The sequence below is a fragment of the Moschus berezovskii genome, chromosome 22 (assembly GCF_049115385.1).
Source record: "Moschus berezovskii isolate FMDL1 chromosome 22, NW_MosBer_1.0, whole genome shotgun sequence".
Lineage (NCBI taxonomy): Eukaryota > Metazoa > Chordata > Mammalia > Artiodactyla > Moschidae > Moschus > Moschus berezovskii.
Genome location: NC_142481.1, coordinates 5,491,177 through 5,517,456, shown reverse-complemented (window position 1 = coordinate 5,517,456; position 26,280 = coordinate 5,491,177). Strand labels below are relative to the sequence as shown.

The 26,280-nt window shown below is 42.3% G+C and overlaps 1 protein-coding gene across 4 annotated transcripts; it reads left to right on the top strand.

The window, feature by feature from the left end:
• The first annotated feature begins 1,897 nt into the window (after positions 1-1,897).
• On the top strand, positions 1,898-24,485 carry LOC129546325 (uncharacterized). Of its 4 annotated transcripts, XM_088830167.1 has the most exons (5): positions 1,898-1,972; positions 2,603-2,798; positions 7,530-7,621; positions 11,547-11,673; positions 18,030-24,485. In XM_088830167.1, the coding sequence occupies exons 3-5, from the start codon at positions 7,586-7,588 to the stop codon at positions 22,124-22,126; spliced, it is 4,260 nt and encodes a 1,419-aa protein (XP_088686293.1). In that variant the 5' UTR covers positions 1,898-1,972; positions 2,603-2,798; positions 7,530-7,585; the 3' UTR covers positions 22,127-24,485. The 4 variants fall into 4 exon arrangements, with proteins under 4 accessions (XP_088686293.1, XP_055267158.2, XP_088686292.1 ...); XM_055411183.2 differs by lacking the exon at positions 2,603-2,798 and having other exon boundaries at positions 1,927-1,972; XM_088830166.1 differs by lacking the exon at positions 1,898-1,972 and having other exon boundaries at positions 1,990-2,798.
• Positions 24,486-26,280: the final 1,795 nt, after the last annotated feature.

Genomic DNA, 26,280 nt, shown 5'->3' with positions numbered 1-26,280 from the left:
TTTCTTAGCCGCCGTAGCTGCGCTCCGTGACCAGTTAGCTGTTGCCGGCGGGCCCGGCAAATTCCTACTGGGATGGTAGCATTAGGTGATTGCTTATGATGCTGTTGTTGTTCAGTCGCTCAGTCGTGGCCCACACTTTGCAACCCCATGGACTGCAACAAGCCAGGTTTCCCTGTCTTCCACCATCACCCAGAACTTGCTCAAACTCTTGTCCATTGAGTCAGTCTTGCCACCCAACCATCTCATCCTCTGTTGTCCCCTTCTCCTGCCTTCAATCTTTACCAGCATCACGGCCTTTTCTAATGAGTCAGTTCTTCACATCAATTGGCTAAAGTATTGGAGTTTCAGCTTCAGCATCAGTCCTTCCAGTGAATATTCAGGACTGATTTCCTTTAGGATGGACTGGTTGGATCTTCTTGCAGTCCAAGGTACTCACAACAGCCTTCTACAACACACAGTTCAAAAGCATCAATTCCTTGGCACTCACCTTTCTGTATATTTCAACTCTCACATCTATATACGACTACTGGAAAAACTATATCTTTGACTATACTGACCTTTGTCAGCAATATAATGACTCTGCTTTTTAATATTCAGTCTAGGTTTGTCATAGCTTTTCTTCCAGCGAGCAAGCTTCTTTGAATTTCATGGCTGTGGTCACCATCTACAGTGATTTTGGAGCCAAGAAAGTAAAGCCTGTCACTTTTTCCACTGTTCCCCCATTTATTTGCCATGAAGTCATGGGACCCGATGCAGTCAAATGAAAAATTGTTTTTAAAAAAGAACTCAGAAATGTGCGTTAGACGCTGAGTCTGTGGTTCTTTTGTTCTAACCAGTAGGTGCTTGAGCCTTTCTCTTGTGTGTCACTGGGGTCTGGGAGACTTCAGCTTTTCTATCAACAAGAGACAGAAGAGAAAGACACATATCCTATGGTATCACTTATCTGTGGAATCTAAACAAAGGGTACAAATGAACTTCTCTACAAAACAGGAATAGAGGTGCTGACATACAAAACACGGTATGGTTATCAGGGCGTGAGAGGTGAAGGAATAAATTGGGAGATGTGGATTAACATACCTTTCACTTCATCTCACTACTATGCGTAAAGTGAATAAGTAATGAGGACTTACTATATAGCACAGGGAATTCTACTAAATACTCTGTAATGAGCTATATGGGGAAAAAACCTTAAAAAGAATGGATATATGTATATGTATTCTGTTGTTCCCTCGCTCAGTGGTGTCCAGAGTTTGCGACCCGATGGACTGCAGCATTCCAGGCTTCCCTGTCCTTCGCTGTCTCCTGGAGTTTGCTCAAATTCATGTCCATTGAGTCAGTGATGCTATCTAAGCATCCTCTATCACCCCCTTCTCCTCTTACCCTCAATCTTTCCATATCATTGTCTTTTCCAATGAGTACGATATTAGCATCAATTCGCCAAAGTATTGGAGCTTCAGCATCAGGATCAATCCTTCCAGTGAATATTCAGGTTTGATTTCCTTTAGGATTGACTGGTTGATCCCCTTGTTGTCCAAGGGAATCTCAAGATTCTTCTCTATCACCACAATCCAAAAGCATCAATTCTTTGGTCAACTTTGTTTATGGACCGACTCTCACATCTCTACCTGCTAGTGGAAAAACAACAGCTTTGACATTAGGGAACTTCGTTGGCAAAGTGATGCCTTTGCTTTAAAATACACTGTCTACTTTTATGATAACTTTCCTCTCAAGGAGCAGGCCGTCTTTTCATTTCCTGACTGCAGCCACCTTCAGCAGTGAGGCCCCGGCCGTCGCCCCCCGGCCGCCTCACCCTCCCACTGTCCCCACACAGGCCTGACTTCTCTCCGGCCCGCCCCCCTGACCGCCGGGCTCCGCTCGGGCCCCGCCTCCAGGACTCGTCGCCTTTTCACTGCGCGTGCGCAGAGCATCACACCCGGAAGCGGAGAGCGGCGAGAGGAGGTCTCAGCGCAAAGTGAGTTTCTCTTTTTCTAGTCAAGCTTCCTCTCGCATTTGTCTTTTTTCTGTACAGTGGGTTGAGGGTCGCTGCTGAATCTAAATCTCCGCTCCCGTCCCACCATCCCCAGCAAATTCAGGTGTCCCTGTGTGGTGGAGAGGCGCCTCCATTTTGCTTTAAAGTCGCTCTGAAGCGGATGCCTGCGTTTGGTCCCTGAGACGCCTCGTTTCGCAACTGTTTGCTGCTTAAAACCAATTTCTGACCTCGGTGACTCCTCTGCCCTTCCTGCACCGCGTGAAATTCTCTTGGGCGATGTGGCTTTATTCGCTTTGCGGTTCCTAGGCTCGCGCTCTCGCTCCCAGGAGGCCGAGCCGGCCCCAGCTCCCGGAGAGGCCCGGTTCTCTCCCAGGTCCTGGGATTCTGGAGAGCCTGACCTTCTCCTTAGACTCCCAGCCGCTCAGTCGTCGCGTCTCATCAAGCCGGTAGTTCTGCCCCTCAGGCATTCCTTTCTTAGACCGTTTCTTCTGACCCCGTGTAGGGGGAGGTGCCTGGGCCAGCCACCCTTGGTTCTGTGTCCCAAATAAAACCCGCTGGAATTTGGCTCTTGCGGGAGGGGGCTTCTTATTCAGTCTCCATCCCTGCAAATAGGAGTCCAGGAGGGTCAGGAGAAGCAGAGACAGCGACCTCGAGAGAAATAGAAAATTGAAACTATCATGAGGGAACAGCGATGCAATGAAGATTGGTGAGAAACTTGCAAAGGGATAGTAACATGAAAGAGCCTTGAAGGTAACGGTGGATAAAGGAGAGAAGTTTATAGAAAAGCAGAATCTCCAGAAAGTTAAAGGTGAGCAGCATATGGAGGAATTGTTGAGTGTGAGTCTTTGCGACCCCTATATCTCCCAGAGTCTGCTCAAATTAATGTCCAGGGATTCTATGTCACCGTCTGACCCTCTGCCGGCCCCTTCTAAAGCCTTCAAGGGAGACGGGCTGTAGATCACGAGTCCCAAAGAGGGCGACAGAAGAAAGGCAGTTCACACAGAGCCGGAAAAGGGGATACAAGAGTTGGAACCTTGACCTACAGAAAATATCATGCTGGCAGAGAAAGGGGAGTACTAGTGAACAGAAACAATGACAGAGTTTATTTTCCTGGGCTCCAAAATCACTGCAGATGGTGACTGCAGCTATGAAATTAAAAGATGCTTGCTCCTTGATAAAAAAAACTATGACCAACCTAGACAGCGTATTAAAAAGCAGAGACATTACTTTGCCGACAAAAGTCTATAGTCAAAGCTATGCTTTTTCCAATAGTTAGGTGTGCATGTGAGAGTTGGACCATAAAGAAAGCTGAGCGCTGAAGAGTTGATGGTTTTGAACTGTGGTGTTGGAGAAGACTCTCGAGAGTCCCTTAGATTGCAAGGAGACCAAAGGGCTCAATCCTAATGGAAATGTGTCCTGAATATTCATTAGAAGGGTTAATGCTCAAGCTGAAGGTTCAATACTTTGGCTCCCTGATGAGAAGAACTGAGTCATTGGAAAAGACTGTTGCTGGATAAGATTGAAGGTGGGAGGAGAAGGGGCCGGCATCACCGACTGGATGGACATGAGTTTGAGCAAACGCTGGGAGTTGGTGATGGACAGGGAAGCCTGGCATGCTGCAGTCCATGGGATCCCAAAGAGTCCGACTCGACTGAGCAACTGAACTGAACTGAGTGGTTGGAGGAGCTGAGAAAGAAAGTGAGCTGAAAGGAAGCATTGCACTTGGAGGTGCCAGAGGGTTGGGAGGAAGGGAGGACAGACATGGAGGAAGAAAGGCAGAAATACAGGGAGATTTTGGATTATCAGGGAGGTTGGAGAGAAAGCATCTTTATGGGGAACAGATGGCAGAGAGAGGCCGGTTTGGAGTCAGGGAAGAAGTAGAGAGGACAGGCACAGCAGGAGAGCAGAGGGGAAGAGAAAGGGAGACGGAGAAAGAAGTAGGGAAACAGATAAACCAAAGAAGTAGAAACAAATAGTGTGCGGGTGGTGGTGGGGACTAAATCCAGAAGAGTGCTGAATCGATTGGATAAAGAATTAAGTCATGATATATTGATTTTTAGCTTTTCAATCTAATAAATTTAAATCTTGCTCCTTTAAATTATACAGAGGAGGATGAGAATTGCAATACTTCTGTCTGTAAGGCTTGTGCTTGTTGTAATTATTTGTATTGAAAGATAACATCCATGTGCAGAGTCTTGAATTGGGGGGTAAGGCAGTGACTTGACTCACAGAGGTGGGTCACCTGCTTCCCTTTTCCTGGTATGGAGTAGAGGTTGTGGGAGAGGAAAAGTGGTTAAAGAATTAACAGACTGGTACTACATGGTACCTTTTCAAGGAACTTGAAGCATGTTCTTAGTGATGGTTTTCCGTTTTGCTTTCTCCTTTGTTTACATTTAATTCTTTTTTTAGCTTGGGATAAAGATTAGTTCATTTCAATATGAGAAGGTAACAGGCAGGAAGGCCAGGGGTCTCCAAGTGGAGGAAATAGCCTGCAAGTGTCAGACATTTTTCTCTCTCTTAAGCGGCAGGAGGAAACAAACCAGCGATATCTTATTCTTCTCTATACAAATTTAAAAGGAAGTTTATCTTAAAATGCTGTGTTGCCATGGTTTCACCTGAAGTTAACTATTCTCAAACCTTGAGTTAACCAATGCATTTTTCTTATGGAAATGTTGGTCTTAAGCTATGTTAATGTACTACGCATTTACCCCAGATTCTATCTTCAAGTCAGTCAGCCAAATGGCTCAGAACCTACCTGACAAACCTGTATGTTATACTCGATATTGTTTCCCTAATCTATGTAAAATGAAACTATTTGTATGGCAATCTGCCCTTCTACAAGATTTAAGTTAATCATTTTATGGCCCGGGATGAATCATCCGGTGTCAAGATTATCCCAAAATGCATCTTATGGGTGAGGGGTCTGGTGCCATTCTGAGCCTTGAGACATTCCTTTCTTTCATTAACAGACTGCTAGTAACTATATAACATCCAGCTGAAGACTAGCAGGGGTTACTCTTTCTGCCCTCTTCTGATGTCTATGTCAGAAGCTTTCTCTATCTCCTTTATACTTTAATAAAACTTTATTACACAAAACCTCTGAGCGATCAAGCCTTGTCTCTGGGCCCAGATTGAATTCTTCTCCTCTGGAGGCCAAGATCCCGGTGTCTTTGTGTCATTCCGCAACAACCTTTCAAATATCTACTTTCTTGTAAACAACTATTGACATCTGAAAGGATTTGGTGGTCTCCTGAAATTAGTTCATGTTATTCTTTTGTAAATATGCTATATTTTCAATTGGTTTTTACTTTTTTCCACTTTGCACCGGAGTTTTTCAATGAAAAAATGTTTAATAAGCTGTTTAACCTAGGTTTGTTTCACATTTATTTGAAGCCCATTTCCTGTCTTCTCTTTACGTTATATCTTGGAAACATTTTTTTGATAACTAGTAAATAGTTATGAACTATTTTGATGAGTACTTAGTAAGGATGTCAGTGATCTTTTTTATTGAATCAAGACCAAATTTAACCATTTAGTATGATGGTCCATTTTCCTCTCTTTCATGTGGTCTGGTGACTAGTGAGCTATGAGTTAATCTGATGATGTTTACTCAGGTCCAGAAGCTGAGCAACAGTGATCCCTGAAATGATTGGCCAAATTGGGTGTGTGGCAGTTCTTGGAGGGACTGCCCAGTTAGTATTAGAATTTGAAATGGATACCAGTCTTGCAACATGAAAAATGACAATAATAGGATGGAGGCGGGAGCATAGGCTCAGAGTCGGAGAGAATCATGAGCTATCTGTGAATAAAGGTCGATGTGAAGGGAGGCCTTCCACCTCCGCTGGCTTCCCCGTGTCCTCAGGGCAGCATCTGACTCCTCAGGTGTCTCCATAGCCCTTTGTCATCCTCAGGTCGCTGCCAGAGTCTCCAGCCCCACCCTGGGAGCCGACCCTGTTCTCATGGTCAGTCTGTCCTGGTCACGTTCACTTAGTCCTTGTTCACAGACACCGAAACCTCCTCTGTCTCGGATCTTAGGTTTTTCTCCTATCTTAGGTCATTAAATTGTGATGGTTGCTCTCTTTCTGTTCCTTAGCTCTAGGCTAACGAGGTCTCCGCATCCGCTTCTGATATTCGCTGTCAAGTTAGCCATGTTTACTGCCTCTGTATCACCCTCATCAGACAGCCCTTCTCCTTTAATTATTTGGAGTGGTTCCTATTTTCCCTTCATGGAGGGTGCACCGTGTTTCTGTTCCTCCCAGGATGCTTTCAGCATCTCACTCTCGGGGTGAGGACTAGGACGTGGATTGGGCACTCACTTCTTATTATAGCTCCACCTTACTGCAGCAGGAGTCAAAGCCTTCCCTGAATTTCTCCTTTGGTCTCTTAACGAATGCTGTTGATTAAAGAACCCAGGTTCCAGGTCAGTAACATACACACAAGTGAACACACACATATAATGACATATTGTGCACCGATAAAAACGGCGATTTTTGTCACTTGGGACAGTTGGATGAATGTAGAAAACATTGTGCTAAGTGAGTTAAGACAGACAGGGAAAGACTGGTACTATATGTGCTTCCATTATGTGGAATATGAAAAAGTGAAAACCACTAGTAGCAGACAGTGGGATGGTGGTTATCTGGGGCTGGTAGGTTGGGAAGATGGGGAGATATTGGTCAGAAGGTACAGATTTGAGTTGTAAAATGAGTACGTCCTGGGGAGGTATGTGCAGCATGCTGACCGTAGTTAATCCTGTGTTACTGGAAATTTGACAGGAGAATAAATCGTCAGTGTTGTCACCACACACAAATCATGGGAATTTAGAGGTGATGGATGTGCTGGTTAGTGGTTTGTGATAAATATTTCACAGTGTATACATGTGTCACATGGCCACAACGTGCATGAAATGTATACACAACACATTCTTGATAGGCTGTTCTATGTCAATCAGGCTGGAGAAGAAGAAAGTAGGACGTAGGTTGGACTTGACCCCTTGAGTGGTGTTCAACCCAGGCTTCACATGAGATCATAAGGCACTTTGCCCGGGCATGTTTTATACCCCTCTCCCAACAGACACACTCCTCAGGTTCTCCTGTGGGGCCTCGCCCCAGGAGTGTGCATAGGCCACAGATGCTTCCGATCTGGATCCTGCATTGAGCCCAGGGCTCTTAGCCTCCACTTCTGAGTCTGAGATCAGGCCCTGGGGGAGGGGAGGGCGCTGTGCTCTGAGTGGGGCTGGACCAGGGCCTGCTGTGTGACCTGAGGGGATCGTGGGATCAGCGGAGGTGCCCCCTGCTGCTGTGTGCATTAGGCCTCACCAGGAGGGGAGTGTGATCCAAGGGAAAGTGTGGGAAAGACCTGTGTTGGACTCTGTGCCGGAGTTGACTGTCCTGAGTCCCTCCTGAGACAGTGGGCACAAAGGACTGTCTATTCCTCATGGTGAGGGCTTCCCTGTGTGTGGGGTTGAGGCTCAGGAAGGGAATGTGTTGACTCTAAGCATTAACCACCATGTTTTCCACCTTTTTGATACACCTTGAAGATTCATGTTACCTGAGGGTGAAGCCCTCAGGTGGAAGGAAGGTGAAGAGGACGAAGATGAAAGAAAACACGTCAGGCATGGCTTTTTCTCAGGTAAGGTCATATTCTCAGTTGATTCTCAGTCTGTCCCTCCTGAAATACCTGTCTTTGGACTGGCTCATCTTCTCTGACTCTGGAGTATCCTGTCTGACTCCTGTACACACAAACTCACCTGGTCCTTCCCTCAGGGCCAGTCATCTCCACTTAGATCCCATCTCCCATTGACCCGGTGACCTGGCCCTTGTGAGGAGGCTCCCTTGGCCACCATTCTGGGAACGACTTCTCACCTACAGGTTGGAGACGGGGTCTCAGAGTTGTTGGGCAGCAGGGATTGCTTAGGGCCCATCCGGATGCCGTCTACTCTCTGTCAACCAGGGTAAAGAAGCTGCATGTAGATGTGAGTATTAACATGCGTAGTACATGCTGAAATCTGGAAAAGTGGCCAATGAGGGGGAATCAGTCCTGACTTTTAATAGTACATTTATAACTAAATTAGGACCTCCTTGCAAATTTTAAGTGTTTGGGAGTGAAATGGAAAGTTCAGACACAGACCTCAGGGCTAGGGAGTGTTTTGAAACTATAAAATATAGTTTGCTGATTATTTTTTCTTCCTTTTTGGCTGCACGATACAGTTGCAGGGTCTTAATTCCCTGAGGAGGCATTGAACCTGAAACCCTGTGGTGGTGGAAGTGCAAGATCTTAAACCCTGGACCAACAGGGAATTCCCCCAACTTTCCTAATCTTGATGGCAATATTTGCTCATGGAATAAAAGGATAAACTTTGGATTTGGTTAGTAACTACATACGTATCATTAGGAATAATATCATGTTATTATATTTAAATATACTTTTCTGCTATACTGGCTCGTCATTGCTTCAGTGGCTTTTATCTAGTTCTGGCGAGTGGTGGCCACACTCTAGTTGTGGTATGTGGGCTCCTTATTATGATGGCTTCTCTCATCTTGCAGCCCAGGCTCTAGAGCGCCCTGGCTTCAGTAGTTTCACCTGCTGGGCTCTAGAGCTCTGGCTTGGAAATTGAGGCTCACGGGCTTAGTTGCCCCTTGGCATGTGGGATGTTACTGGTCCAGATATCAAACCCAGGTCTCTTGCACTGGCCAGTGGATTCTTTACCACTGAGCCACTATGGAAGCCCTCAGACTATTTGTAAATACAGGTATTTTTATACTGACTAGAACAAATCTTCTGTATATTATTTTCTGCTTGTTTTTCAGTTTTTTGAACTAGTGTAAGATAATGTTGAGGATTTCCCTGGTGGTACATTGGATAACAATGTGCCTACCAATGTACAGTGCACGGGTCCCATCCCAGGTCCAGGAAGATGCCTCAGAGCAACTAAGCCCGTGAACAACAACTACTGAGCATGAGCTCTGGAGCCCAGGAGCCATAACTACTGAAACCCACACCCTCTAGAGCCTGTGCTCCAAAACAAGAGAAGCCACTGCAGTGAGAAGCCCACGCACTGCAGCTGCAAATACAGAAATCATCCTCACAGCAACAAAGGCCCAGTAAAACCAAAGAAACTAACTTTTTAAAAAGAGATAGAATGTGGGCAAATTGCTGAAGTACAATTGATTAATTTTTAATGTCCCAAAGATGCGGAAATATATAGGAATAAAAGAAAATGGGAGTATCATCCCAGAATGTGTCAAAAGGCATCACCTTGGAGTAGGAAATGGCCACCCACTCCAATATTCTTGCCTGAAAATCCCATGAACAGAGGAGCATGGCCGGCTACCATGAGGTCGCAAAGATCTGACATGACTGAGCAACTAAGCAACAACAACCTCTGCACACTGCAGAGTGAGCTCTGAAAAAGAAATCTAAACCTCTGATATACCTCCTGCAGATTCTTCAGTGACTTCCAGGTACTTTTGGAATAAAGTCCTAGATGAATAGACCTTGTGGAAAGTAGCCTCTACCCAGCATCACCCCTCTTTGTTCCCTGTGTCCGAGTCAGACAGGCTGGCTTTCTGTTCACTAAATATCTTCCTGCCTCAGAGCCGGCACTCAGGCTGTTCTCTCTGCTTGCAACACTCTTCCATTTCCCACCTTGCCAATCCAAAGTGTTTCTTCCTCATGGAGATCTTGTTTGATTTCTTGATGTAGGTCAAGACTTTTCGATAAATCTTCTCTTAGCACGAGGCCTGTTTCAGAGCACATATTGCAATAGTAATGTTAAAATTATGGATGTAATTGGGTGGCTGGCTGCTAGATTGTAAGCTCCATCACATTCACTGCTGTATTCCCACTTTGGGGCCCAGAGTTGATGCTCAGTAAGAGTCCCTTGGACTGCAAGGAGATCCAACCAGTCCATTCTAAGGGAGATCAATCCTGGGTGTTCATTGGAAGGACTGATGCTACAGCTGAAACTCCAATACTTTGGCCACCTCATGCGACCAGTTGACTCACTGGAAAAGACTCTGATGCTGGGAAGGATTGGGGGCGGGAGGAGAAGGGGACGACAGAGAATGAGATGGCTGGATGGCATCACCGAGTCGATGGACATGAGTTTGGGTGAACTCCAGGAATTGGTGATAGACAGGGAGGCCTGGTGTGCTGTGATTTATGGGGTCGCAAAGAGTCGGACACGACTCAGCGACTGAACTGAACTGAACTGAACTTTTGATTGAGAGAAAAAAATAAACACAATTCTTCCTTGTTTCAACCAGTTGTGTATTTACGTGTGCATAGGTGAGTGCATGGATCTGTAATTCCATGCTTTTATTAAAGAATATCATCTCATAAACATGTTTTATGCTCTATAGCAGTTGCACTTGTATCTTAAGTGTTTTCCATTCCCTTAAGTTTTTTTCTACCGTGTCACGTGAACGATGGAAATAGTAGTTAGAGTATTGACATTGTGTGGTTGGTGGGAAGAGGGGGTGACCCTATACAGTGACCATTTATCCTATAGTTGTATCTGACTCTTGGCGACCCAGTGGACCATAGCCCTTCAGGCTCCTCTGTCTCTGGAATTCTCCAACCAAGAATATGGGAATGGGTTGCCATGCCCTCCTCCAGGGGAATCTTCCCCCTGGAGATATCAACACCATGTCCCCTGCATTGCAGGCGGATTCTTTACCACTGAGTCTTAGGGCAACCCAGATACCTACATATGATACTGCATGTTGTTCCCTGTGTATTCAGAAGGAGGTAGATAGTAAATTAATTTGTGAATATTTTTCTGTCCATCTATCATGTCTGTCTTTCCTTGGCGGACAAAAGTTCTGGGATTCTACACCTCCATTGCATTTCAGCTTTGTTCAACTTGTTTCAGGCATTCTCAGAGAACTCTCTGTGAATGCACTTTTCCTGCTGTGGTACTTAACTCGTTGATTCCTTAGGTTCAGTTGTCTCTCCCAACCCCCTGACCTCAGGTGCTGTTGCCTCATTTCGTAACTGTTTAATCTGAGTGAATTCTTAGAATGACAGAGTTTTCTCTCCAGTAAGATGGACACAGATCTTTCTCTAACGAACTGTCATGTTGATGACAAGTTCATCTGTGTAAAGTCTTAGAGTAATTCTTAGTGTGTAGGAAGTACTGAAACACCTGTCATCAGTGTGATGATGTCATAATCATCACAGTGTGTGTTCTTTTAACACCGCTGTGGACTTTGTTGTCTGAAGACACCAATCTTGTTGTAACTCATCTAGATAGTGATGTCCTTCCGTGTGTAGAGTGTAACACTTCTGCATAGACAACTCACTGATTGAATTTATTTGTATATTCTTCATGTATTGTCCACGAATGTGATAAATTAATATTGATTGGAAGATGTCATAGTCTTATGAAACAACAGGGAATTAAGAGACCCACAGTTTGTTCCAAATAGCTTTTAATGGATCTGTCAGAATATTACATACCTGAATTGATCCTTACCCCTCTCACCTCTTCTCATTTTGTGTGCAAATAAGAATCCTCCTCAGCTCCTGTTAGTGAAATGTGCTTTCATTTCAGACACAGTTGACCATTGAGGATGTGGACATCAGGTTCACTCCAGAGGAGTGGGAATGCCTGGACCCTGCTCAGAGGGCCTTGTACTGGGACGTGATGGAGGAGACCTACAGGAACCTGCTGTCTGTGGGTGAGGATCACTTCCCTGTGAAGTTGGAATCTGGTTTGGGGGTATCTCTGTATTTTCCCTCTGTGTCTCTTGGGAGCCCCTGTTTTGCTTGACTGACTTCATAGCTTTGTTGATTTAGACTTAAAAAAACTTTGTGATTGGCATCAGAAGTTTAAGCTCATCCTTCAGATGATCTGGAACTGTGTGATACACAAGTTTCTCCACAGCTTGAGTATTTATAAAGTTGATTTCCACCTTTGAAATTCCAATTCCCGGTTTTCTACCCCTGTGTTCTTGGTTCAGTAGTTCTTGGAAAGGAACTAGATACATGGATGCCTGTGTGCTCAGTTGGTACAGTCGTGCCTGACTCTTTGTGACCCAGTGGACGGTAGCCCTCCAGGCTCCTCTATCCATGGGATTCTCCCAGCAAGAGTACTGGAGTGGGTTCCCATGCCATCGTCCAGGGGGATCTTCCCTCTAAGGGGTCAAACCCACGTCTCCTGCATGGCAGGTGGATACTTTACCTTTGAGCCCCGGGGAAGCCCAGGTATCTGCTGTTATACTGTATATTATACTGTTTCCTATGCATTCAGAAGAATGCCGAGAGTAAATTAATTTGTGAATATTTTTCTGTTCGTCTATAATGTCGATCCGTTCTTGGCTGGCAGAAGAGGTGGGATTCTGCACCTGGCAAAGCAACGGGGTCTAGGTCCTCTCTAAAGCAGGCTTCTGAGCTTGCTTCTAACCTGGCTGGACACTGCCCTGACTGCCTGCTGTGAGAGCAAGGCTTGCAGCACCAGAGAAATCTTGAGATTGTCGAGCCCTTGGAGGGTCCCTTGCCTGCTCATGCCCAGGCTTAGCAACATTATAGGTTTTGTAAGACAAACAATTAGCATTAACATAAAACCAGAGGTGCTCTTTTCTCACACTTTGCTGCTGATTACAGATAGCCTCCTGGGATTGCAAGGGGGAACCCCAAACTGTAATCTTGAAGTCTCACCCATGACCCTAACATGCTGCCTGGGACCTTGTCCCCACTGGGTCTCCAGATGGGCTGTGTCCCAGGACTTCCCAGCACTGTTTGAGTCTGGATGTTGGTCAGAACCCAATTTGGTGATATATTTTCTGCTGTTTCTACTTCTCTTTGCTTTTATTGTTACCATATTGAAAGTCAGCTTGATAATTCTATAAGAAGTATTTGTATTATTTATTTCTACAGAAGAAGTTGCTTATTTTGTTAATAAATCTTTGAACCTGAGACAAAAGTGAGAACTTTTGGCAAAACTTTAATTGGCCCTGTGAGCAGTATTTGTGAGACAAAATGCCACTCTGCAGGAAAAAGATTAAGGTTGATGAAGGTTTCATTCCCTAATGTGAAGATTTGCCTTTCTACTAGTTAGCTAATACATGGGATGTCTTCACTAGATTCTGTCAGAATTGGAACCTTAAATTAAAGAGGGCTGTACCCTTAGAAGTTACTGAATGTTTGTAACTCTCGCCCATTGAGAAAGAATAAGAATCTGCCCTGCTGGATGAGAATCTGAGTCCTCCTCTCCTGTCATGCGGTACATAAAATGAAAGTGAAAGTCGCTCAGTCCTAATGGACTCTTTGCAACCCCATGGAATATAGAGTCCATGGAATTCTGCAGGCCAGAATACTGGAGTGGATAACCTTTTCCTTCTTCAGGGGTTTTTCCCAACCCAGGGATCGAACGCAGGTCTCCCCTTCATTGCAGGAGGATTCTTTACTAGCTGAGCCACCAGGGAAGTAACGTAAGGTACATAAAGGTGAATTAAAATTGTCTGAAAAGACATTACACTTGGAAACAGAATTGTGCAATTAGTGAGGATGATTGTCCATATTACAATATCAAATTATATTTCAGCTGTTCAGCTCCTCACATTTTAAGTGGGCTCTCTCTTAAGCTGGTCCATAGGTCTAACAGTGTCCGCCACTGCCCTTTCTGTCTCTGTTATCTTTGTCCTGTTGTGGCCTTTCACCCCTCTCTGTCTTCCTCTCCATCAGCTAGCCCCTAATGAAGCTAACTTCCCGTCTCTCAGTGGAGGGGTGGGGGCAGCTTCCCCCACTGCTGTCCCCACTCTGGCAAATTTCTTTACCCCTTCAGATTCTTCTGATCAAGTGAAGACCCACATCTACCCAGAGGGACAATCCAAGATTTTCATCATCCATGTGCCCCTGTTATCACAGTCAATTTGAGAACTATTTGATCTGTATTTTAGATGTAAAACTGTGACTATAGAAAGGGAAGATGTTTTTGACAAAGGGATTGCTGTGATACTCTTTAGAGTCTGGAGAATACTGGTTAAAATGATTTTTCTTTTTTTTTTTGAGAGTACAAAACAATTTCCTTTTGCATATGGAATAAAAACAGCTAGCTTCTTTAAAAGCCCTTCCTACAGAAAAGCTTGAAGTTAACCTTTTCCAAGGATCCAAGATGACTCTAGTGGTAAAGAAGCTGCCTGCCAGTCTGGGAGACGCAGGAGATGTGGGTTCAATTCCTGGCTAGGGAAGATCTCCTGGAGGAGGCAACTGCAATCAACTCCAGTAGCGTCAGAGAGACATTTTAAATCTGTCTGCATTTATGCATGTCTCAGTGTGTGTCTTTGATTTTGGATAATATTGCTGAGGTTTATTTGTAAATGAGCTCTTACTCAATTGGCTTTAAAAGAAAGTAAGCACTTGGCTTACCATTGGCTCAGTGGTAAAGCATCTGCCTGCCAGTGCAGAAGGTGGGTTCGATCCCTCGTCTGGGAAGACTGCGCATGCTGCAGAGCAACTAAGCCCTTGCAGCACCACTACTGAACCCCCTGTGCTTCAGTGCTTGTGGTCTTCAGTGCTTCTCAGTTAAGAGAAGTAACTGCAATGAGAAGCTCATGCACCACAACTAGCGAGTAGTCCCCGCTCGACACAAGGAGAGAAAGATGGAGCAGCGACGATGATCCATTGAAGCCAAAAATAATAAATAAATTAAAAAAAAAACAAACAACGGTATGTGGGTACAAATCAGGTTCACGTGAACTGAGAAATATTCAATATTAAATATCTTGTGTTAATGTTTGCTCATCTAATTAAGACATGTCTTGAGTCATCCACATTGTGTAATACTCCTATTGTATTACACTGAGAGATTTTGGACTATTGATGAGTATCCTGAGATGCTGTCTATAAGAAAGGAAATGTTTTTAGAAGTTATCACTGGTATTTTTGTTCACTGTGCTAATAGAAAGCACAGTTCATGGTTGCTTAAGGAAAGTAAGATGGGTGTTTTCAGTAAAAACGGTATGAGAAATGAAATTGAGTTTGGATGCTCATAGCAGTGAGTGGAAGCTGGAAGCAATGTCTTCGTTTCCCAAACCGAGAGTCCTGATCATTGGACCATAGCAGCCAACAGTTAGGGCTGAGGTCCCTAGTCTTGCCTGCCTAGTCAAGAAAGAATTCAGATGAAGAGGCACAAGGTAAAGAGTAAAGAAAAAAGTTTATTGAAAAGTACATGCAGAAAGGCACATGGGCTAGCTCAGAGAGAGCACCCCACCTTTGGGAAATGTCAGTTCTTTAGAAAGGTACAGTTTTCCAGGTCTTCATGTCCCCTCGGGCCAGTCACTTTCGTTTGTCCCATCTGGTTAATTTGTCTCAGGACTCTCCCCTAGGGTGTGGACGCATACCCTAGCCAAGATGAAGCTCGAAGTGAAGGCTTCTGGGAGGACCAAGACTCATTATGGCCTGGAATTATCCTCTGACTTGACCCCAACAAACTTTTCTGCACATGTATAGTGTCTCTCTTAATAGACAGGGTTTTTTCCTTTATTTGTCCTTGCCATGATTATTCCCTTGAGGTAAGAAACAAAGATGGCTATTTACCCTGTTTTTGTTATAGATTCTCAATTGGGGGCCAGCTATCTCTTATCTCACCAAATGCAGAGACGAGGAGACTGATTGTAGATATTCAACCCATCTGTCTCCTATGTGAAAATTATATTTTATTAGGGAAAAAGAAATTAGGTCTGATTTACAAGTGACTATTTATAAATGAAAAAAAGTTATTTAAGGGGGAAAAAAAAGGAGTGAGAGGTTTATTAAAATTGGATTCCAAGGAAAGAAGTCCCAAAGGGTAGCTCTTTATATGATCTTTAGCAGTGTGTCATTTGACTCCTGTTAATGTTGTTGCTTCACTTTGTGGAGCATGTAATGAGGTGTTTCAAAGGGATCTGTTTCCTCTTTGTCCCCCTTCTGTGCTGTGTCCATGGGATGTCCACTTTTTGGTCCATGTAGAGCAACAGTAACACCTCCAGAGGCATAATCCTTGGAGCCAGCCTCGTTCTCTTCCTATTTGCTGCACTTGGGAGACTTCATTGGAAGAACGGAAAGACATTACAGCTCTTCGATTGCATTTTGTGTCTCAGATCCTACACAGAGCTGCCCTCAACCTGTTTTCCTGTTCAGAGCCCTCAGCTATTCCTGTTGTTACTGCTTTTACCACAACCTTCAGGGGTGTGTGTAACAGGAATGTGGTTTGGATCTTCTGTGATTGTAACTCAGGATACCTGTAAGGACAGTGGACATTGAGGTCCTCTCTTGGATCCCCAGTCTTGCACGTGATGTATATATGAATCAGGCTGCATGTTCCCTCCTTCCTCATACTGTACAAAATGACCTGTGCTCACCCTCTGAACCACATTTTCAGGACACAACCTGAATTGGTATGTGGGGGGTGGTACTTCGTAAACCATTTCTAGGTGAGATGGCTGAGTAAGGCTCTTAGTTATGCAGATCAGTTCTTGTGTCTCACTTGACCTTATCTTTTTAAACTCCTGGAGTTTGTTGTAACCTTTTGTAATCTGCTCTGCCCAAGTGGGCCCTGGTGGTTAAGAACATGTATGAATCTGTGGGTCTGGGTTTCAGTCCTGCTTTGCTCATTCCTTTCATGTACCATGGGGTTGTGTACATGAACCCTGTGAATCCACTACCTTTATTTGAAAAATTGAGTTAATCATGATCTTAGGTGTCATAGAATTTTGACTGTTTTACTGAAAAGGTCAGAAGTTACTTTTTTTTTTTTTTCTGAACCATGTGGCAGATGCGATCAGAGTTCTTCATTCAGGGATGGAATCTGTAACCCTACAGTGTAAACATGTAATGCTATCCACTGGCCCATCAGGAAATTTGCCTCAAAGGTTACTTTTACATAAAATGTATATTTACTTCTTGTCATGGTTATTGTGACATGTCTCTTTGTCTGCATTACATGTTGTATATTGTTAGTTTATATTTCCTTCCCAAGAGTTTGTCTCTGACTCTAGTTAATAAATTTTCAAATAATATTCCTTTTTTATAATGGATTCTTTACCTCTGAGCCATAAGGAAGTCCCCAAAGCTTGTTCTTTTACATATATCTTGGAGCTCATGAACTAGGTTAAGGATTCTATATAGATAGGCAATTGCTATATTGAATGGCTGTTATATAAGTAGAGAATGTTTCCTTTTTTTAATTCTTTGTCATTTAAAGATGATGGTCTTTATGTTTTACACAGTATAACTGACATGAACCACTTCTTGTTATAAAATGTCTATACGTCTGTTTGCTATAGATTTATGGGAGGTATTTAGAAAAGTGTTCTTTCCTTTGTTTTTAAAATTATTTTAGGGAATTCCCTGACAGTCCAGTGGACAGGATTCAGCACTTTCACTGCAGTGATCCTGGGTTTAATCCATGGTCAGGGAAGTAAGATCTCATAAGCCCTGTGATGGGGAGTCGGGGGTGTGTGTGGAGCTGTTTTAATAGATTCTTTATTTTCACTATGCACTGCTTGTTGAACAGTTGTCAGCTGCCATTTATGTTTTACAATATTCATTAGAATGCTTCCTTTGGATTATTTACCATTACAGGGTATTGCCTTTTTGATCATTGATTGGTCAGTCCCTCAGTCCTGTCTGACTCCTTGTGATCTCATGGAGTGTAGCCTGCCAATCTCCTCGTCCATGGAATTTTTAGTGTTTTTTCTCCTCAGTTATGAGACAGAAGTGTGTTTACTGCCAAGTAGGATGAGCTTTGAGGTCATGGTGGGAAAATACCTTTTTCTTTGAGACTTGAAATGAGTTTGCATAAAATGAATATTTTCCTGATTGCATCTTTGAAACTTGGCTATGCTAAAATTAATTTGAACTATGTGTGATCACTTTTTTTGTTAACGAGTTCTATTTCTTTGTAAATGTTGCTTATTTTTCTAAGTTCATCATCAGGAAGATTCTTAATTCTGTTCAGGATTGGTAGGACTTTTGGTATAATATCATGTGTTCAATATGAAAGAATTTATGAATTGTAATTAATAGGATATCTATGGTTCTTTATGTCTTGTAGATGTGTCTCATATACGTATGACCAAGAAATTACAAGCAAAAGGAAACAGTGGAAAAGGAGAAATTTTGCAAAGAGTGATGTTTGGGAGAGCGGAAACCCATGAAATCAAAGATTTTTTCCTCAGGAAGATAGAGGAAACTGTACATGGTTTTGAGAGTCTGTGGACAGATGATGAAAGAAGTGACAACGGAATATCTGTATCCCATAACAAAAATCTCATTGATGGAAAAGATCATCAGAGTAGAAATGATGCAGGAGTAAAGCCTGTTGAAAGGCTCAGATCAAGCTTTCATGATGAATTGCAGATGCTTCAGTTTGAAGGGACAATTTTTGAATGTAGTCAAGTTGGGACGAATATCAACAGTAGCGCCTCAGTTTTGCCAATTCAGAGAACTTGTACTGTCCGCAAAGGCATTTCTTATAAACATGAGAGTCCTGTAATGCATCCCTCAGAACAGGCCCCAGACCAGGAAGCATACAAGAAAAAATCTTACAAAACTCGTGAGTATAGCATAACCTTTCTTCAGCACTCAGAACTCACTAGACATCAAAGAATCTTTACAGGAAGAAAACCATGTAAAGCTGACATAGATGGCAAGGCCTATAATGATAATGAGGGCCTTGTGGTTCATCGGAGAAATCATACTGGAGAGAAACCGTATAACTGTGATGTGTGTAGCCACAGCTTTAAACAGAACACAGCCCTTCAAATTCATCTGAGAGTACATACTGGAGAGAGACCATATCAATGTGATGTATGTGGCCACTCCTTTAAACATAAGACACACCTTCAAAATCATGGGAGAACTCATACTGGAGAGAAGCCATATAAATGTGATGTGTGTGGAAAGGCCTTTACTCGCAAAGAAAGCTGTGCACTCCATCAGATCCTTCATTCTGGACAGAAACCATATAAATGTGATATATGTGGCCGTGGCTATACTCGAAAGTCACAACTTGGAATTCATCGGAGAGTTCATACTGGAGAGAAGCCATATACATGTGATGTGTGTGGAAGGGCCTTTTCTCGCAAGGAAGGCTGTGAACTTCATCAGATCCTTCATACTGGAGAGAAACCATATAAATGTGATGTGTGTGGCCGTGGCTATATTCGAAAGTCACAACTTGAAATTCATCAGAGAGTTCATACTGGAGAGAAGCCATATAAATGTGATGTCTGTGGAAAGGCTTTTACTCGCAAAGAAAGCCATGCACTTCATCAGATCCTTCATACTGGAGAAAAACCATATAAATGTGATCTGTGTGGACAGGCCTTTACTCGCAAAGAAAGCCATGCACTTCATAAGATTCTTCATACTGGAGAGAAACCATATAAATGTGATGTATGTGGCCGTGGCTTTACTCGAAGCAGACAACTTGCAATTCATTGGAGACTTCATACTGGAGAGAAACCATATCAATGTGATGTATGTGGCCGTGGCTATCCTCGAAAGTCACAACTTGTAATTCATCAGAGAATTCATACTAGAGAGAATCCTTATAAATGTGATGTATGTGGCTGTGACTTTACTGGAAAGAGACAACTTAGAATTCATAGGAGAATTCATACTGAAGTGAAATCTTACAAATGTAACAGCTGTGGCAAACTGTTTTTTGCACTGTCATCCTTAAATAAACATCAGGCAGTTCACACAGATGAGAAAGCATGTAAATGTGATTTATGTGGCAAAATGTTCAGTTCCAGGTGTTATTTAGCAGTTCATCAGAGAACTCATACTGGAGAGAAACCATATAAATGTGATATGTGTGGAAAGGCCTTTACTCGCAAACAAAGCCTTTCACTTCATCAGCTCCTTCATACTGGAGAGAAACCGTATAAATGTGATGTGTGTGGCCATGGATATACTCGAAAGTCACGACTTGTAATTCATCACAGAGTTCATACTGGAGAGAACCCTTATAAATGTGATATATGTGGCTGTGACTTGACTGGAAAGAGACAACTTAGAACTCATCGGAGAATTCATACTGAAGTGAAATCTTACAAATGTAACAGCTGTGGCAAAAGTTTTTTTGCACTGTCGTCCTTAAATAAACATCAGGCAGTTCAAACAGATGAGAAAGCATGTAAATGTAATTTGTGTGGCAAAATGTTCAGTTCCAGGTGTTATTTAGCAGTTCATCAAAGAACTCATACTGGAGAGAAACCATATAAATGTGATGTATGTGGCCGTGGCTATCCTCGAAGGTCACAACTTGTAATTCATCAGAGAATACATGCTGGAGAGAATCCTTATAAATGTGATGTTTGTGGCTGTGGTTTTACTGGAATCAGACAACTTAGAACTCATCGGAGAATTCATACTGAAGTGAAATCTTACAAGTGTAACAATTGTGGCAAACGTTTTTTTGCACTGTCGTCATTAAGTAAACATCAGGCAGTTCAAATAGATGAGAAAGCATGTAAATGTAATTTGTGTGGCAAAATGTTCAGTTCCAGGTGTTACTTAGCAGTTCATCAGAGAATTCATATTGGAGAGAAACCATATAAATGTATTGTGTGTGGCTGTGGCTATACTCGAAAGTCACAACTTGGAATTCATCAGAAAGTTCATACTGGAGAGAAGCCATATAAATGTGATGTATGTGGCTATGACTTTACTGGAAAGAGACAACTTCGAACTCATTGGAGAATTCATACTGAAGTGAAATCTTACAAGTGTAACAGCTGTGGCAAACTTTTTTTTGCACTGTCATCATTAAATAAACATCAGGCAGTTCAATCAGATGAGAAAGTGTGTAAATGTAGTTTGTGTGGGAAAATGTTCAGTTCCAGGTGTTGTTTAGCAGTTCATCAGAGAACTCATACTAGAGAGAAACCATATAAATGTGATGTATGTGGAAAGGCCTTTACTCGCAAAGCAAGCCATGCACTTCATCAGATCCTTCATACTGGAGAGAAACCATATAAATGTAATGTATGTGGCTGTGGCTATACTCGAAAATCAGAACTTGAAATTCATGAGCGAGTTCATACTGGAGAGAAGCCATATAAATGTGATGTGTGTGAAAAGGCCTTTACTCGCAAAGAAAGCTATGTACTTCATCAGATCCTTCATACTGGAGAGAAACCATATAAATGTGATGTATGTGGCCGTGGCTATATTCGAAAATCAAAGCTTGGAATTCATCAGAGAATTCATACTGGAGAGAATTCGTATAAATGTGACGTATGTGGCCGTGGCTTTACCGGAAACAGACAACTTGGAATTCATCGGAGAATTCATACTGAAGTGAAACCTTTCAAATGTAACAGCTGTGACAAACGTTTTTTTACTCGGGCGTCCTTAAAAATACATGAAGTCGTTCATACAGATGAGAATGCACGTAAATGTACTCTTTGTGGCAAAGTCTTCAGTTCCAGGTGTTACCTTGCAGTTCATCAGAGAACTCATACTGGAGAGAAACCATATAAATGTGATGTGTGTGGACAGGCGTTTACTCGCAAAGAAAGCCATGCAGTTCATCAGATCCTTCATACTGGAGAGAAACCATATAAATGTGATGTATGTGGCCGTGGCTATACTCGATGCACGCAACTTTCAGTTCATCAGAGAGTTCACACTGGAGAGAAACCATATAAATGTGATGTGTGTGGCAAGGCCTTTAGAGTAAATGGCAGCCTTACATCACATCGGAAAATTCATTCTGGAGAGAAACCGTATAAATGTGATGTATGTGGCAAGGCCTTTAGTGCAAATGGAAGCCTTAGAACTCATCAGAAAATTCACACTGGAGAGAAACCGTATAAATGCGATGTATGTGGTAAGGCCTTTAGAGTAAATGGAACCCTTACATCACATCAGAAAATTCACACTGGAGAGAAACCATATAAATGTGATGTATGTGGCAAGGCCTTTAGTGTAAACGGAAGCCTTCGAACTCATCAGAAAATTCACACTGGAGAGAAACCGTATAAATGCGATGTATGTGGCAAGGCCTTTAGAGTAAATGGAGGCCTTGCTGCTCATCGTAAAATTCATACTGGAGAGAAACCATACAAATGTGATGTATGTGGCAAGGCCTTTACAGTAAATGGAAGGCTTACATCTCACCAGAAAATTCATACTGGATAGAAAGCATATCAGTGTGACATATGTGGCAAGGTCTTTAGTTTCAAATCAACCCTTGCATTTCATAAAAAAATTCGTACTGCAGAGAAAGGTTACAAATTAACAATGGTGATAGAGCTTTTAGTGCACAGTCATCCTTATCTCTCCATCAGGCAGTTCATACAAGAGAAAAGCATGGAAATGTATCTATGGGGCAGAGTCTTCAATTCCAGCTGTTACTTTGCAGTTCATTGGAGAACTAATATTTGAGAGAAACCATATTAATGTGATGTATGTGGCAAGGCCTTTAGTCAAACTGCAAGCCTTGCAATTCATCAGAGAATTCATACTGGAGAGAAAGCATATGAACGTGTTGTCTGTGGCAAGGCCTTTAGTCATATTGGTAAACTTGCAGTTTATCCAAAATTCATATTGGAGAGAAAACATATAAATGTTTGTGGCTGATGCTTTTCTTGATGTGCACAAGTTGGAATTCATCTGGAGATGAATTCATACTGGAGAGAAAACACATAAATATGATCTCAATGTCAAGGCTTGTAATCTAAATGGAAACCTTACGCTTCATCAGAGAATTCATGTTGGATAGAAATCTTACAACTGAAACAATAGTGACAAACGTTTTAGTGCACAGTCAATCTAAGCTCACCATCAGGCAATTCATACAGGAGAGAAAGCATAGAAATGTAATGTATGTGCTTTACTTGAAATGACCATTATAAGAAGCATCAGATAATTCATAGTGGAGAAAACTGTTACAAGTGGAACAATTGTGAGAAACATTTTAGTGCAAATGTAATGAGTATGGCAAAGCCTTTAATCTGAGTTCAGGCCTTAGAATTTATCAGAGAATTCATACTGTATCAGTTCGGTCATACTGTATAGAAAGCGTAAAAATGAATATGGCAAAGTTTCTAGTTCATGTTCAGCTGTAACTGACCATTTGGCAGTTCATACAGGAGAGAAGCCATATAAATGGGATTTATATGACAAAGCCTGCAGTCACAAGGAGATCATCTGAGAGTCAGTAGTGCAGTGAAAACTTAATAAATGTAGTGAATGAAGTAAAGTATATGAAGTTTTGGGCCTTCAGAAAATTCAAAATGGAGGAAAAGTGCATGAATGTGGTAGATGTGGTAAAGCTTTGATTCTGTATTCAGACCTAACAGATCCTCAGGTAATTAATGTGAATTGAAATCTTACCCATGTAGTGCATGTGGTAAGTCTTTTGGAAGGTGTTCAGTTTTTTACAAAACTGAGAAAATACTTACTGGCAAGAATCCATACATTCAGAGCACAATCAATCCCTCCAGTGGAGGAAATCATATAAAGATAATGTCTGTGGCCAGGATTTCAATAACAGGCAGACAATTCCCTTCATCAGGAAAATTCATTATTCCTTCAGGTGCTATTCAGGCCTAAAGACATCAGGTAATGCATACTTGAGAGACCTTCCAAATGTTATCAGTGTGGCCAGGCTTTTTGTTTACACCTTAAGCTTCTTGAAAATATTCACACTAGATAAAAACTGTATCAGTGTCATAATAAATGTGTCAGGGTTTTTAGGCAACAGTCTGAAGTCAGGCTTCAGTAAAGAACTAATTTCATAGAGAAAGCTTACAAGTGACATGAGTATGGAAACGTTAACTTGGTATCACATCTCACCATCCATCAGATCATCCATACTAGAGAGACCCTTTACCAGTGTAGAATATGTGGCAAAGCTTTTAGGTACTCCCTGTATCTCAGTGTTCACCAAATACTTTATACTTATAAATGCAAATATTATGGCAGTTGTGACAATTACTGCTCACTCTTTAGGTATTTAAGAACAGATATCCTGGAGATAAACCACACTAATACAATATTTGTGGAAAGTTATTGTGAAGAAACTTTAGTCAAAAGAACCAGAAAAGTATGTGTGTGTATCTGTTTCATCAATTGCTGCCATTTCTGTTGTACTTTTGCTTTCTTCAGAATGTATCATAAGTCTTGTGCTCTAATAAAATTTGTATCATTTTTCCCGTAACCCTGAATGTATCATGTTTTTTCCAACAACACAGTTTTTGCCACCTCAGTACTTCATAACAGAAATTAGCAACGCACCAAAGGCTCTCAAGGATGAAAGAACGTAGAATTTCTTTTCATGATAAAATCAAACAATAGACAATTTTATATTTTAATAATTTGCACTTGAATTATTCTTTCCACACTCTGTACATAACGGTGCAGTTATATTTCCTGAGGCCTCTTGTGCTGAAATGAAACTAATAGCATGTGCCTCATTTATACGAAGTGAAAATAGGAATAATAACTGCAAAAATTAGGAAATAAAAATATTTGGAAATAAGGTTAAAAGTGAGCTGGGAGCATACTGAAATTATTTTTTATTATTCACTTGTTATTGGTCAAATAGTTGTGGCTCATGGGATATCTACAAAGCATGTAGGAAATTCCCAGACCAGGGATCTGTCCCATGTCTCCTCCTTAGCAGGTGGATTCCTTACCATTGAGCACCAGGGGAGACCCGGAAATAGTTTACAATCCACACTATATGATGGGAATTTTTATTATTTGATAAACTAGAAATTTCATCTATTCAGTTCCCAACATGTTGGTTCTTGTTACTTTGCAGTGACTGGAAGAAGAAGGAGGAACCACACCCAAAGTTTGGTTTGGATATTGAGACAGATGAAGCCATACGTTGAAATCTCATGAGAATGTTGAGGCTTTCTAGTTGAATCATGGTAAACTTCCAAGTTGTTCAGTTTAGTTGCTCAGTAGTGTCCGACTCTTTGCCACCCCATGGACTGCAGCATTCCAGGCTTCCCTGTCCATCACCAACTCTTGGAGCTTGTCAGACTCATGGCCATCAAGTCGGTGGTACCATCCAACTATCTCATCCTTTGACATCCCCTCCTCCTCCTGCCTTCAATCGTTCCCAGCATCAGAGTCTCTTCAAATGAGTCAGTTCTTCTCAACAGATAGTCACAGTATTGGAGTTTCAGCTTCAGCATCAATCCTTCCAATTAATATTCAGGTCTGATTTCCTTTAGGATGGACTCATTGGATCTTGCATTCCAAGGGACTCACAAGAATCTTCTTCAACACCACAGTTCAAAAGCATCAATTCTTTGGTGCTCAGTGTTCTTTATAGTTCAAATCTCACATCCATACATGACTACTGGAAAAACCATAGCTTTGACTAGACGGATCTTTGTTGGCAAAGTAACGTCTCTGCTTTTTAGTATGCTGTTTAGGTTAGTCATAAGTTTTCTTTCAGGAAGGAAGCGTCTTTTAATTTCATGGCTACAGTCATCATCTGCAGTGATTTTGGAGACCAGGAAAATGAAGTCTGCCACTGTTTGCAATGTTTTCCCATCTATTTGTCATGAAGTGATGGGACCAGATGCCATGGTCTTAGTTTTCTGAATGTTGAGTTTAAGCTAACTTTTTCACTCTCCTCTTTCACTTTCATCAAAAGGCTCTTTAGTTCTTTGCTTTCTGACATAAGGCTGGTGTCATCTGCGTAACTGAGATTATTGGTATTTCTCCTGGCAACTGGAGAAGGCAATGGCAACGCACTCCAGTACTCTTGCCTGGAAAATCCCGTGAACGGAGGAGCCTGGTAGGCTGCAGTCCATGGCGTCACAAAGAGTCGGACACGTCTGAGCGACTTCACTTTCACTTGTTACTTTCATGCATTGGAGAAGGAAATGGCTGCCCACTCCAGTGTTCTTGCCTAGAGAATCCCAGGGATGGCGGAGCCTGGTGGACTGCCATCTGTGGGGTCTCACAAGAGTTGGACATGACTGAAGCAACTTAGCAGCAGCAGCAGCAGCTCCCAGCAATCTTGATTCCAGCTTGTGCTTCATCCAGCCCAGGATTTCTCATGATGTAGTCTTCATATAAGTTAAGTAAGGAGAGTGACAATATACAATCTTTCCCTATTTGGAACCAGTCTGGTGTTTCATGTCCAGTTCTAACTGTTGCTTCCTGACCTGCATACAGATTTCTCAAGAGGCAGGTCAGGTGGTCTGGTATTCCCATCTCTTGAAGAATTTTCAGAGAATGTTGTGATCCACACAATCAAAGGCTTTGGCATAGTAAATAAAGCAGAAATAGATATTTTTCTGGAACACTCTTGCTTTTACAACGAT